This window comes from Salmo salar, chromosome 02 (genome assembly GCF_965601325.2).
Source record: "Salmo salar chromosome 02, fSalSal1, whole genome shotgun sequence".
Lineage (NCBI taxonomy): Eukaryota > Metazoa > Chordata > Actinopteri > Salmoniformes > Salmonidae > Salmo > Salmo salar.
The window spans coordinates 1,536,518-1,552,182 of NC_138292.1; the positions used below are offsets into that span (position 1 = coordinate 1,536,518).

Here is a 15,665-nt window from a genome sequence, read left to right on the forward strand (position 1 = left end):
AGTAGAGAGGTTATATACAGTAGAGAGAGGTTATATACAGTAGAGAGGCTATATACAGTAGCGAGGCTACACACAGACACCGGTTAGTCAGGCTGATTGAGGTAGTATGTATATGTAGATATGGTTAAAAGTGACTATGCATATATGATGAACAGAGAGTAGCAGTAGCGTAAAAGAGGGGTTGGCGGGTGGAGGGACACAATGCAGATAGCCCAGTTAGCCAATGTGCGGGAGCAGTGGTTGGTCGGGACCAATTGAGGTAGTATGTACATGAATGTATAGTTAAAGTGACTATGCATATATGATAAACAGAGAGAGAGTAGCAGCAGCAGGATGTGAAGGTCCTGGGCTGGCGTGGTTACACGTGGTCTGTGGTTGTAAGGCTGGTTGGACGTACTGCCAAATTCTCGGCTTATGGTAGAGAAATGAACATTCAATTCTCTGGCAACAGCTCTGTGGACATTCCTGGAGTCAGCATGCCAATTGCACACTCCCTCAAAACTTGAGAACATCATTGGCATTGTGTTTTGTGACAAAACAGCACATTTTAGAGTGGCCTTTTATTGTCCCCAGCACAAGGTGCACCTGTGTAATGATGATCATTCGGGTTTAATCAGCTTCTTGACATGCCACAACCGGTCAGCTGGATGGATTATTTTGGCGAAGGAGAAATGCTCACTAACAGGGATGTAAACAAATGTGTACAATAGTTTTTTTGAGAAATACTTTTTTTTTTGTGCACATGCAACATTTGTGTATTTTTTATTTCAGCTCATGGGACCAACACTTTTCATGGGACCTTCCTCCCTCCCCCCTCTTCCCTCCCCCCTCCTCCCTCCCCCCTCCTCCCCCTCCTCCCTCCCCCCTCCTCCCTCCCTCTCCTCCCCTCCCCCTCTTCCCTCCCCCTCCTCCCTCCTCCCTCCTCTCCTCCCTCTCCCTCTCCTCCCTCCCCCTCTTCCCTCCCCCTCTTCCCTCCCTCTCCTCCCTCCCCCTCTTCCCTCCCCCTCCTCCCTCCCCCTCTTCCCTCCCCCTCTTCCCTCCCTCTCCTCCCTCCCCCTCTTCCCTCTCCTCTCCTCCCTCCCTCTCCTCCCTCCCCCTCCTCCCTCCCCCTCTTCCCTCCCTCTCCTTCTCTCTCTAAACGTCCTATATGCTTTCCTGTAATATCTCATTATGTTGTAGACTGTTAGTCAGCATTTAAGTGTTCATACTGACACTTTCTCCTCATGTTTTCCAGATTTTTCTGCTTCCCTGTGCAGCTGTGGCAGCAGGAAATACTGTTTGCTGATTCCAGTTTCTGCTGCGTAGCTGTATGTATTTCCCCAGGTAGCGTGACCTGGAAGTCATATTGATGTGTTGGTGTTTTCACAGCACCGTGCGGGAGGCCGCTCGACAGGGTTAGAGGGGACCGTCCTGTCCCCAAATTACCCCCGTAATTATACCCAGAGTCTGACCTGCGTCTACCACATCTTTGTCCCCGGGGACTTTGGTAAGCATCCCCTCTCGCTCCCTCCCTCTCTTTATCTCTCCCTCCCCTCTCGGTCTCTCTCTCTCCTTCTCTCTCTCCTCCCCCCTCTCTCTCCTTGTCTCTCCCTCCCCCTATATCTCTCTCTCCTTGTCTCTCCCTCCCCCCTATATCTCTCTCTCTCTCTCTCCTCTCTCTCTCTCTCTCTCTCTCTCTCTCTCTCCCTCCCCCTCTCCCTCTCCCCCCTCTCTCTCTCTCTCCTTCTCTCCCCTCTCTCTCTGTCTCTCTGCAGTTTGTGCTGCTGTCTCATAACGTTCTATAAACCATGGTTGCTGTTGTTCAGCTACTGTAGCTAATGTAGTGAACTCATGTAGTGAACTGCAACAGAATGGTGTGGCGTTTCTACTGTATATGTGGCATTACTAAGGAAGTGGAGGCGTTCTGCTTTACAGGAAACACAAGACAATAGTTTAACTCCAATCCAGTGTGTTATAACGACTGACTCCACCTCACATTACCAAGATGTGATCATTCAGGATCCGTACAGGAAGCGTTATCAGAAACCACGGCGGTTATTGTCTCCTATACATGTAGCTACATTTCCAGCAACAAAATGGTGGTTCTACGTTGGTTTTACTAACGAGGTGGAGGAATTTGTGTCTCAGGAGAAACAGAAGCTGATCTGTGATATAACTGGCCACACATTACCGACTCAGAGAACATTTGGATATTCAGGATAAAGCGAAAGAAAAAAACTAAACCCACAACAGGTCAAGTGAAGGGTCAAACACAAACTGGTCTACTAATGAGGTGGAGGAAGAGTCTCAGGAGAAACACAGGGTTATCCCTTGCCAGCTACAGTACTGTGAGATGTCGGCTAACTGACCCCAGGTTACCGACCTACAGAAGATTTGGTCAATCAGGATGAGGCCAGAAACCATTATCAGAAACCATGGAGATTATGGTCTCCTCCATGTTAACAACAGAGTTGTCTTTCTATATGGTTTTACTAATAAGACAGAGGGACTCTGTCTCAGAGAACAACAGGGCTGGTTGTCCTAATAAGACAGAGGGACTGTGTCTCAGAGAACAGGGCTGGTTGTACTAATAAGACAGAGGGACTCTGTCCCAGAGAACAACAGGGCTGGTTGTCCTAATAAGACAGAGGGACGATGTCTCAGAGAACAGGGCTGGTTGTCCTAATAAAGCAGAGGGACGATGTCTCAGAACGACAGGGCTGGTTTTATTAATAAGACAGAGGGATGATGTCTCAGAGAACAGGGCTGGTTGTCCTAATAAGACAGAGGGACGATGTCTCAGAGAACAGGGCTGGTTGTCCTAATAAGACAGAGGGACGATGTCTCAGAGAACAGGGCTGGTTGTACTAATAAGACAGAGGGACTCTGTCTCAGAGAAAAACAGGGCTGGTTTTACTAATAAGACAGAGGGACTGTGTCTCAGAGAACAGGGCTGGTTGTACTAATAAGACAGAGGGACGATGTCTCAGAGAACAGGGCTGGTTGTCCTAATAAAGCAGAGGGACGATGTCTCAGAACGACAGGGCTGGTTTTATTAATAAGACAGAGGGATGATGTCTCAGAGAACAGGGCTGGTTGTACTAATAAGACAGAGGGACGATGTCTCAGAGAACAGGGCTGGTTGTACTAATAAGACAGAGGGACGATGTCTCAGAGAACAGGGCTGGTTGTCCTAATAAGACAGAGGGACGATGTCTCAGAGAACAGGGCTGGTTGTACTAATAAGACAGAGGGACGATGTCTCAGAGAACAGGGCTGGTTGTCCTAATAAGACAGAGGGACGATGTCTCAGAGAACAGGGCTGGTTGTACTAATAAGACAGAGGGACGATGTCTCAGAGAACAGGGCTGGTTTTACTAATAAGACAGAGGGACTGTGTCTCAGAGAACAACAGGGCTGGTTGTCCTAATTAGACAGAGGGACTGTGTCTCAGAGAACAGGGCTGGTTGTCCTAATAAGACAGAGGGACTCTGTCTCAGAGAACAACAGGGCTGGTTGTCCTAATAAGACAGAGGGACTCTGTCTCAGAGAACAACAGGGCTGGTTTTACTAATAAGACAGAGGGACGATGTCTCAGAGAACAACAGGGCTGGTTTTACTAATAAGACAGAGGGACTCTGTCTCAGAGAACAACAGGGCTGGTTTTACTAATAAGACAGAGGGACGATGTCTCAGAGAACAGGGCTGGTTGTCCTAATAAGACAGAGGGACGATGTCTCAGAGAACAGGGCTGGTTGTCCTAGTAACAGAGGGACGATGTCTTAGAGAACAACAGGGCTGGTTGTCCTAGTAACAGAGGGACGATGTCTCAGAGAACAACAGGGCTGGTTGTCCTAATAAGACAGAGAGACGATGTCTCAGAGAACAGGGCTGGTTGTCCTAATAACAGAGGGACTGTGTCTCAGAGAACAACAGGGCTGGTTGTCCTAATAAAGCAGAGGGATGATGTCTCAGAACAACAGGGCTGGTTTTATTAATAAGACAGAGGGACGATGTCTCAGAGAACAACAGGGCTAGTTGTCCTAATAACAGAGGGACGATGTCTCAGAGAACAACAGGGCTGGTTGTCCTAATAAAGCAGAGGGACGATGTCTCAGAACAACAGGGCTGGTTTTATTAATAAGACAGAGGGATGATGTCTCAGAGAACAGGGCTGGTTGTCCTAATAAGACAGAGGGACGATGTCTCAGAGAACAGGGCTGGTTGTCCTAATAAGACAGAGGGACGATGTCTCAGAGAACAGGGCTGGTTGTACTAATAAGACAGAGGGACTGTGTCTCAGAGAACAACAGGGCTGGTTTTACTAATAAGACAGAGGGACGATGTCTCAGAGAACAGGGCTGGTTTTACTAATAAGACAGAGGGACGATGTCTCAGAGAACAGGGCTGGTTTTACTAATAAGACAGAGGGACGATGTCTCAGAGAACAACAGGGCTGGTTTTACTAATAAGACAGATGGACAATGTCTCAGAGAACAACAGGGCTGGTTGTCCTAATAAGACAGAGGGACGATGTCTCAGAGAACAACAGGACTGGTTGTCCTAATAAAGCAGAGGGACGATGTCTCAGAGAACAACAGGGCTAGTTGTCCTAATAAGACAGAGGGACGATGTCTCAGAGAACAACAGGCTGGTCCGTATCTTCAGTAGAGAGTCATTTCACTGACACCCTCACATTACCCACCAGAGAAAGTTGGGATTATTATGATCAGGTCAAACTAAATAGATGTTAAAGAATGGAAACATGCACAATATGTAATGGAGGAAGCAAACACCAAATCCCTCCAGGAAGAAGATAAACAAACCAGCTAAAATTCCTATTGGGCGTACTGATATCCATAATGCAACGCTACAGTACATCGTTAACTATCTTACAAACTTCTCCTCAATTGGACGTGGTATTCCATGGACTTCCTGATACCCAAAATGCAACACTACAGTACATCGTTAACTATCTTACAAAGTTCTCCTCAATTGGACGTGGTATTCCATGGACTTCCTGACACCCAAAATGCAACACTACAGTACATCGTTCATTGTCTTACAAACTTCTCCTCAATTGGACGTGTTCTTCCATTTTATTTTATTTGATTTAATTTCTGCCTTATTATCAATCCCTGTCACTAAGTGGCCCTGAATTGATGAGATGATTGAAGTTATGTCCTCTTATCGAGCCAGGGGGACATTTTCTGAAGAGCACCATGATTATTACCCAGACTTGAATTCATCTCCGGTTTGACAAGCCGTCTTGACAGTTAGAATCCTTTTGTTGCCATCTTCCACTACTCAGGGACTCAGACACACCGTGTGTCCTAAATGCCACCCCAAGCCCCCCCCCCCCCCCCCCCACATAGTGCACTACTTCTAATAAGGGTCCATAGGGTGCCATTTGAGACGCTACCTTCCACAGGGTTTTTAAATCAACGCTCCATTTCGACATGTCTTCATGGCTGCTGACTAAACTGCTCAGAATGCTGACAAATGGCTTAACGGAGCATGAGGCTCTGGGTAAAAACCTCTCCCTACCTGTGACAATATATCATATCCCTTTACAACAGCCATGGACTATGTGTGTTGTCTACGTCCCAAATGGCACCTTATTCTGTATTTAGTGCACTATGAAGGGCGTAGGGTACCATTTAGGACTCGGGACAAGTATCTCGCTACATCTCGTTACAACTCCCGCAGGGTAGTGCATCAGGGATGGTGGCATACATCTATGACAGATGACCTCCCTGATGTGTCTTGGCCAAACAGAAACTTGAAGACAGGGTCGCATCCCGAATTGAACCCGATTCCCTATTTAGTGAATTACTTTTGACCAGAGGGCCCTGGTTGAAAGGAGTGCATTAAATAGGGATAAGGGTGGCGTTTGGGTCGTGTCCTCGGTCTGGATGCATTGGTCTCAGCTGGGCTGGCAGAGAAAGGTCAGGCTAAAATACCACCTCATAAATTCAGGACCACTCAGAGGGTTGATAACAAGTACATTTAGAAATTGTTGCTGGTGTTGCTGCTGGTGTTGATGTTGTTGGTGTTGTTGGTGTTGTTGTTGTTGGTGTTGTTGGTGTTGTTGTTGTTGATGTTGTTGGTGTTGCTATTGCTGATGTTGTTGGTGTTGTTGTTGTTGGTGTTGATGTTGTTGTTGTTGCTGTTGTTGTTGTTGTTGTTGTTGTTGGTGCTGTTGTTGATGTTGTTGTTGTTGCTGTTGTTGTTGTTGTTGTTGTTGGTGCTGATGTTGTTGTTGTTGCTGTTGTTGTTGTTGTTGTTGTTGATGTTGTTGGTGTTGCTATTGCTGATGTTGTTGGTGTTGTTGTTGTTGTTGTTGGTGTTGTTGTTGCTGGTGTTGATGTTGTTGATGTTGTTGTTGATGTTGTTGCTGGTGTTGTTGATGTTGTTGATGTTGTTGTTGATGTTGTTGCTGGTGTTGTTGATGTTGTTGCTGGTGTTGTTGATGTTGTTGTTGATGTTGTTGCTGGTGTTGTTGATGTTGTTGATGTTGTTGTTGATGTTGTTGCTGGTGTTGTTGATGTTGTTGCTGGTGTTGTTGATGTTGTTGCTGGTGTTGTTGATGTTGTTGCTGGTGTTGTTGATGTTGTTGCTGGTGTTGTTGTTGTTGCTGGTGTTGTTGTTGTTGTTGTTGTTGTTGTTGATTTTGTTAGCCAACAGAAACAGAGTAAACAGCCGACAGACAATAACACACGTATGCTGGTATTAATGTGTTGTTGCTGATGTTAGCCATATGAATTGTATTTGTCTAATAGGGTCCATAGAAAAACACACTGCCAGCTAATGTTCTTATGCTAATGTCATTGATGGTGTTTGCATGACAGAAAGCAAGGCGAGTCTTTGATGGCTAATGGTTTTCATCCATGCTGCTAATGTGCTCTGTATAGTAGATACAGGAGGGGCACCCTATTACGTATATAGTGCACTACTTTTATATATGGGCTCTGGTCAAATGTAGTGCACTATACAGGGAATAGGGTGCCATTTGGGATGTATCCTATATAACACTACTGACAGACTGATAGACTAGACATGCTGTTATACTATTATAACACTACTGACAGACTGATGGACTGTACTCACTATTATACTATTATAACACTACTGACAGACTGATGGACTGTACATGCTGTTATACTATTATAACACTACTGACAGACTGATGGACTGTACATGCTGTTATACTATTATAACACTACTGACAGACTGATGGACTGTACACACTATTATACTATTATAACACTACTGACAGACTGATGGACTGTACACACTATTATACTATTATAACACTACTGACAGACTGATGGACTGTACACACTATTATACTATTATAACACTACTGACAGACTGATGGACTGTACATGCTGTTATACTATTATAACACTACTGACAGACTGATGGACTGTACACGCTGTTATACTATTATAACACTACTGACAGCCTGATGGACTGTACACGCTGTTATACTATTATAACACTACTGACAGACTGATGGACTGTACACACTATTATACTATTATAACACTACTGACAGACTGATGGACTGTACATGCTGTTATACTATTATAACACTACTGACAGACTGATGGACTGTACACACTATTATACTATTATAACACTACTGACAGACTGATGGACTGTACACGCTGTTATACTATTATAACACTACTGACAGACTGATGGACTGTACATGCTGTTATACTATTATAACACTACTGACAGACTGATGGACTGTACATGCTGTTATACTGTTACTATGCAATCAGTACTTATAGTGCACTACTTTTGATCTGGTCCCATAGGGCTCTGGCCAATTTAGTGCACAATAAAGGGAATAGGGTGCCATTTTGGACACAATCTGTTTGGAGTTTCTATATTCTGTCATGTCCATACTAGAGATATTAGTTATAACATTAGAAGGAGTTTATTTATTAAAAACCGTCCATCCACAGCCAACCATGCTCATATGTATGCAGCACTTTGCATTTTTCATTTATTTTGAATATCATTACAGTACAGTGGACGTCTCTGTTTGTCCTTTTATCTTTAATTACTCTGTCAAAAATTATGTTTACTGTCATATTTCAAAACAATAGCCTTTTCTGCTTTTCTAAGAGATGAATTATCCACGGTAGACAAACTAAGCCTTGGGCATCCCAAGTCCCACAAACATGGAAAACATACTGCCTGGCTCTCTAGGTCTCACCGTTTCTTTACAAGGACAGTTCGTTGACTAACTTTCGTTTAGTTAGAGTTAAGAAAAATAGGAAACTCATTCTTATCTGTGGTCCAAGTGGAAAACATATGCTGTATGCTGGAAGACAGTTTTTTTTAGTTGTTATTGTTGTGGTAAAGCCTGTAATGAAATGTTGTGTAGTCTACTTTTCACTGGAATGTTTATGCCCTGTGATCTTGAAGGCTTATAGGCCACGTTTTCTCCCTCAGTGGCAAAGCTAACGTTCTTCAACGTAAAAAAAATTATTAAAAAAATTGTGTTAAACTGAAAAACATCAAAGAAACACAATACTGGGTCCTTGATCATCTCTTTTACTACTTTCATTAGGATCTCCGGTAGCTGTTACAAAAGCAGCAGCTACTCTTCCTGAGGTCCACACAAAACATACAACATGATATAATACACTACGTTAAAAGACAAGAACAGCTCAAGGACAGAACTATATATATATATATATATATATATATATATATATATATATATATATATATATATATATATTTGTTTTACAAAAGGCACACATAGCCTACATATCAACACATACACAAACTATCTAGGTCAAATAGGGGAGAGGCGTTGTGCTGTGAGGTGTTTTGAAACCAGGTTCATTTGAGCAATATGAGGTGGAAGGGAGATCCATGCAGTAATGGCTCTGTATAATACTGTACGCTTTCTTGAATTCGTTCTGGAGTTGGGAACAGACCCCTGGTGGCATGTCTGGTGGGGTAAGTGTGTGTGTGTATCAGAGCTGTGTGTAAGTTGACTATGGAAACAATATGGGATTTTTCAACACATTAATGTTTCTTATAAAAACAAGAAGTGATGCAGTCAGTCTCTCCTCAACTCTCAGCCAATAGAGAGAGAGAGACTGGTGTGGATAGTATTTATATCGGCCCTCTGATTACAATGAAGAGCAAGACGTGCAGCTCTGTTCTGGGCCAGCTGCAGCTTAACTAGGTGTTTCCTTGCAGCACTCGACCACACGACTGGACATTAATCAAGATAAGACAAAACTAGAGCCTGCAGAACTTCTCTTTATTACGGACGGACCTCTCCCTGTCTTTACAACCTTTGAGTATTTCTGTTTTTGACCATGACAGTTTACAATCTAAGATAGCGCCAAGTAATTTAGACTACTCAACTTGTTCAACAGTCGCACCATTCATTACCAGATTCAGCTGAGGTCTAGAACTTAGGGAACGATTTGTACCAAGTACAATTCTCTTAGTTTTAGAGATGTTCAAGGACCAGTTTATGACCGACCAACCGTTCCAAAAACAGACTGCAACTCTTTGTTAAGTGGTTTTCAGTGACTTCATTAGCTGTGGCTGCTGATGCGTAAATACGGTTGAATCCTCAGCAATACTTTACCCACAAGGAGCCTCCTTATGGAGATCTGAATCATTAAAATAACTGATTTGATATTCATCACCACAGCATCTTGCTGTCTAAGCATGTGGAAATGTTTTGTTTTTTAATCAACTGCAGGTCAGCGTACTGTATGTCTCTAAAATATCAGCAGAAACACATCCATGATGTCTTGTCAGAGCAATGGCCGATTGCAGTAATACATCTGGGGCTGTAACAAGTTAAACAGTAGCTAGATAGCTAGTGTAGCAAAGACAGCCATTAAGGAAAGCCTAACCCTGGGGGTTTACTGGAGAGAGAGGGAGATGGTGTTGGGGTTTACTGGAGAGAGAGGGAGATGGTGTGGGGTTTACTGGAGAGAGAGGGAGATGGTGTGGGGTTTACTGTAGAGAGAGGGAGATGGTGTGGGGTTTACTGGAGAGAGAGAGGGAGATGGTGTGGGGTTTACTGGAGAGAGAGGGAGATGCTGTGTGTAAGTCTGAAGCCTTCTGGTGCTATACTAGAGTATACCCTCCCTGCCTCCCACCCTTCCTCGCTCCCTCCTCCCTCCCTCCTTCCCTCCCTCGCTCCCTCCCTCCCTCCCTCGCTCCCTGCCTCCCCTCCCTCCCACCCCCCCTCCCTCCCACCCCCCCTCCCTTACACCCCCCCTCCCTCCCTCCCTGCCTCCCACGCTCCCTGCCTCCCACCCTCCCTCGCTCCCAACCTCCCACCCTCCCGCCCACCCTCCCTCGCTCCCTGCCGTCCCTCCCTTCCTCGCTCCCTCCCACCCTCCCTCCCTGCCTCCCTCCCTGCCGTCCCTCCCTGCCTCCCTACCACCCTGCCTCCCTCCCTGCCTCCCTCCCTCTCTCCGTCCCTGCCTCCCTCCCTCTCTCCCTCCCTGCCTCCCTACCACCCTGCCTCCCTCCCTGCCTCCCTCTCTCCCTCCCTGCCTCCCGACCTCCCTCCCTCCCTCCCTGCCTCCCTCCCACCCTCCCTCCCTCCCTCCCTGCCTCCCTCCCTGCCGTCCCTCCCTGCCTCCCTACCACCCTGCCTCCCTCCCTGCCTCCCTCCTCTCTCTCTCCCTCCCTCCCTCCCTCCCTCCCTCCCTCCCTCCCTCCCTCCCTCCCTCCCTCCCTCCAATCACTAGAACCCTGATTGCTCCCTCCAGAGTCAATGAGAATCCTCAAAGCCAATAGAAGTCATGATCTCTGGGATGGGATGCTGCAGTTGTTTTCAACTGAGGTGGAAAAGCATGATGGAGTATGGGTAGTGGGGTGAAAGGGTGGGAGGTGGTGTGTGTGTGTGTGTGTGTGTGTGTGTGTGTGTGTGTGTGTGTGTGTGTGTGTGTGTGTGTGTGTGTGTGTGTGTGTGTGTGTGTGTGTGTGTGTGTGTGTGTGTGTGTGGAGGGGTGATTGTGGGAGGATCAGAGAATGGGCAGTAATTTAGAGGGGACAGCTGAGAAGGAGCATTAACCAGTGTACCTGTGGTCATTGAGTTCACCACCACCTGCGTCATAAAAGCTGGGGCAATAGTAGTCTACACTCACATACAGGGAGGCAGGCTCCTCTTAGATGAACTGTATTAGAAGATGGCATTGTGCTGTATCCTGCTGGATATTTGTTGGGAACTGGAACGTGCTGTCGTACACGTCGATCCAGAGCATCCCAAACATGCTCAGTAGGTGACATGTCTGGTGAGTATGCAGGCCATGGAAGAACTGGGACATTTTCAGCTTCCAGGAATTGTTTACAGATCCTGGTGACATGGGGCCGTGCATTATTATGCTGAAACATGAGGTGATGGTGGCTGATGAGTGGCATGACAATGGGGCCTCAGCATCTCGTCACGGTATCTCTGTGCATTCATATTGCCATCGATAAAATGCAATTGTGTTCGTTGACCGTAGCTTATACCGGCCCCATACCATAACCCCACAGCCACCATGTTGACATCAGCAAACCTCTCGCCCACACGACATCATACACGCTGTCTGCCATCTGCCTGGTACAGTTGAAACCGGGATTCATCTGTGAAGATTAATATTTCTCCAGCGTGCCAGTGGCCATCGAAGGTGAGCATTTGCCCACTGAAGTCGGTTAGGATGCAGAACTGCAGTCAGGTCAAGACCCTGGTGAGGATGATGAGCCTGCAGATGAGCTTCCCTGAGACGGTTTCTGACAGTTTGTGCAGAAATACTTCGGTTGTGCAAACCCACAGTTTCATCAGCTTTCCAGGTGGCTGGTCTCAGACGATCCCGCAGATGAAGAAGCCGGATGTGGAGGTCCTGGGCTGGCGAGGTTACATGTGGTCTGCGGTTGTGAGGCCTGTTGGACGTACTGCCAAATTCTCTAAAATGATGTTGGAGGAGGCTTATGGTAGAGAAATGATAATTAAATTCTCTGGCAACAGCTCTGTGGACATTGCTGCAGTCAGCATGCCAGTTGCACACTCTCTCAAAACTTGAGACACTGTGGCATTGTCTGTGGCATTGTGTTTTGTGACAACTGCACATTTTAGAGTGGCCTTTAATTGTCCCCAGCACAAGGTGCACCTGTGTAATGATCATGCTGTTTAAACAGTTTCTTGATATGAGGAGGTGGATTAATTATCTTGGCAAAGGAGAAATGCTCACTAACAGGGATTTAAACAAATTTGTGCACAACATTTGAGAGAAATAAGCTTTTTGTGTGTATGGAACATTTCTGGGATCTTTTATTTCAGCTCATGAAACATGGGACCAACACTTTACATGTTGTGTTTCAGAAGCATGGTTGGTTCTATTAGACATGTTTCCCAGCCACTTTCTCCCCGGTCCCTAGCTGTGTTTCAGTAGCAGGGTTGGTTCTATTAGACATGTTTCCCAGCCACTTTCTCCCCGGTCCCTAGCTGTGTTTCAGTAGCAGGGTTGGTTCTATTAGATATGTTTCCCAGCCACTTTCTCTCCGGTCCCTAGCTGTGTTTCAGTAGCATGGTTGGTTCTATTAGACATGTTTCCCAGCCACTTTCTCCCCGGTCCCTAGCTGTGTTTCAGTAGCAGGGTTGGCTCTCTAGGGCTGTGTCCCATATGGCACCCTTTTCCCTATATAGTGCACTACTTTGGTACAGAACCCTATAGATGGGTTAGTTGACAACGTTACACTTCCATGGGGCAGAAGTCCATGTGTTGTTGTGATTCTGGATGGCCATGGGGCAGAAGTCCATGTGTTGTTGTGATTCTGGATGGCCATGGGGCAGAAGTCCATGTGTTGTTGTGATTCTGGATGGCCATGGGGCAGAAGTCCATGTGTGGTTGTGATTCTGGATGGCCATGGGGCAGAAGTCCATGTGTTGTTGTGATTCTGGATGGCCATGGGGCAGAAGTCCATGTGTTGTTGTGATTCTGGATGGCCATGGGGCAGAAGTCCATGTGTGGTTGTGATTCTGGATGGCCATGGGGCAGAAGTCCATGTGTTGTTGTGATTCTGGATGGCCATGGGGCAGAAGTCCATGTGTGGTTGTGATTCTGGATGGCCATGGGGCAGAAGTCCATGTGTGGTTGTGATTCTGGATGGCCATGGGGCAGAAGTCCATGTGTTGTTGTGATTCTGGATGGCCATGGGGCAGAAGTCCATGTCTGGTTGTGATTCTGGATGGCCATGGGGCAGAAGTCCATGTGTGGTTGTGATTCTGGATGGCCATGGGGCAGAAGTCCATGTGTTGTTGTGATTCTGGATGGCCATGGGGCAGAAGTCCATGTCTGGTTGTGATTCTGGATGGCCATGGGGCAGAAGTCCATGTGTGGTTGTGATTCTGGATGGCCATGGGGCAGAAGTCCATGTGTGGTTGTGATTCTGGATGGCCATGGGGCAGAAGTCCATGTGTGGTTGTGATTCTGGATGGCCATGGGGCAGAAGTCCATGTGTTGTTGTGATTCTGGATGGCCATGGGGCAGAAGTCCATGTGTGGTTGTGATTCTGGATGGCCATGGGGCAGAAGTCCATGTGTTGTTGTGATTCTGGATGGCCATGGGGCAGAAGTCCATGTGTTGTTGTGATTCTGGATGGCCATGGGGCAGAAGTCCATGTCTGGTTGTGATTCTGGATGGCCATGGGGCAGAAGTCCATGTGTTGTTGTGATTCTGGATGGCCATGGGGCAGAAGTCCATGTGTGGTTGTGATTCTGGATGGCCATGGGGCAGAAGTCCATGTGTGGTTGTGATTCTGGATGGCCATGGGGCAGAAGTCCATGTGTTGTTGTGATTCTGGATGGCCATGGGGCAGAAGTCCATGTGTGGTTGTGATTCTGGATGGCCATGGGGCAGAAGTCCATGTCTGGTTGTGATTCTGGATGGCCATGGGGCAGAAGTCCATGTGTGGTTGTGATTCTGGATGGCCATGGGGCAGAAGTCCATGTGTTGTTGTGATTCTGGATGGCCATGGGGCAGAAGTCCATGTCTGGTTGTGATTCTGGATGGCCATGGGGCAGAAGTCCATGTGTTGTTGTGATTCTGGATGGCCATGGGGCAGAAGTCCATGTGTGGTTGTGATTCTAGATGGCCATGGGGCAGAAGTCCATGTCTGGTTGTGATTCTGGATGGCCATGGGGCAGAAGTCCATTTGTGGTTGTGATTCTGGATGGCCATGGGGCAGAAGTCCATGTGTGGTTGTGATTCTGGATGGCCATGGGGCAGAAGTCCATGTGTTGTTGTGATTCTGGATGGCCATGGGGCAGAAGTCCATGTGTTGTTGTGATTCTGGATGGCCATGGGGCAGAAGTCCATGTCTGGTTGTGATTCTGGATGGCCATGGGGCAGAAGTCCATGTGTGGTTGTGATTCTGGATGGCCATGGGGCAGAAGTCCATGTGTTGTTGTGATTCTGGATGGCCATGGGGCAGAAGTCCATGTGTTGTTGTGATTCTGGATGGCCATGGGGCAGAAGTCCATGTCTGGTTGTGATTCTGGATGGCCAGATTGCTGGCGACACTGACAGGAAACTGCCACGTGGTGAATCCTAAGTGGCTTGTTTCAGCTGGTTTCATGTCTTGTTTGGAGTTGTTTGGACCGATTTCATGTCAATGCTAATACGGCAAAAAAACATTTGCTAGCTTGCTAACCAACAACTGTAACAATGTATTTTTAGAGACAACAAGTGCTCATTATGCAAATGTATTTATGTTTTCAAAAAACATTGGTGACGTAATATAGTTTCCAGGTTGTCACCAATCTAAGCCAACCCTGTCTGTTTGGACCCACAGTTGGCCCGGCATCGGTTCTGTTGCTGAACAATCAATCTGTCTATAGGCCCTGGTCAAAGTAGTGCACTGGAAAGGAAACTGGCTGCCGTTTGGTACAGTTCCACTCCAGATATAAAGGAGGTCAGCAGCGCCCTGCCAAGGTGCAGGCTTCTGCTCTGCCAGAGACTGATGCATTTGACCTGATAATGGAACATTTAAAGTATATCAGGTATAGTCGTTTTAATGGTCCCTCAGATTTCCTGTAAATTAATCTTTTTTTTTTTTTATAAATGAATGCGCGTCCTAAATGCCCAAGTGCACTACTTTTGACCAGGGCCCTACGGCCTACAGAGCACTGTAAAGGGAAGAGGCTGTCATTTGGAATGCGTCTTGTGTATCTTTTGCTAGCGTAGCCCGCTGGACTGATTTGATTGCCCTGAAACGTGATTTAATTGAGCTGACCCCTGTTAGATGACTATCTGTCTACTACGCCAGATACACCACAAGTAACCCATTGCCAATCCAAGTCACATCACATTACATTCTCAAAATGAATCTGTTTCAAAAAGAGGAAATTAGATTCAAATCACTGGTGATTAAGATCTCCGAATAATTACGTCTAGACTTTCACAGTCTAAATGAATATGGAACAAATTAATATAGTTCATAAGGTAACATAATGATAATGTCTATGAGAGAGAGAGAGAGAGAGAGACAGAGAGACAGAGAGACAGAGAGAGAGTTGTGTGTGTTAGACAGGGGAGAGTAGTGTGTGTTAGACAGGGGAGAGTAGTGTGTGTTAGACAGGGGAGAGTAGTGTGTATCAGACAGGGGAGAGTAGTGTGTGTTAGACAGGGGAGAGT

The 15,665-nt window shown here is 46.4% G+C and overlaps 1 protein-coding gene across 1 annotated transcript in view; it reads left to right on the forward strand.

Moving 5' to 3' along the window:
• LOC106592657 (CUB and sushi domain-containing protein 3) overlaps positions 1 to 15,665 on the forward strand; it is a 369,408-nt gene that overhangs the window by 100,510 nt on the left and 253,233 nt on the right. The window contains 2 exon segments of the mRNA XM_082968525.1: positions 1,369 to 1,376; positions 1,378 to 1,486. Coding sequence (XP_082824651.1) covers positions 1,369 to 1,376; positions 1,378 to 1,486 — 117 coding nt within the window.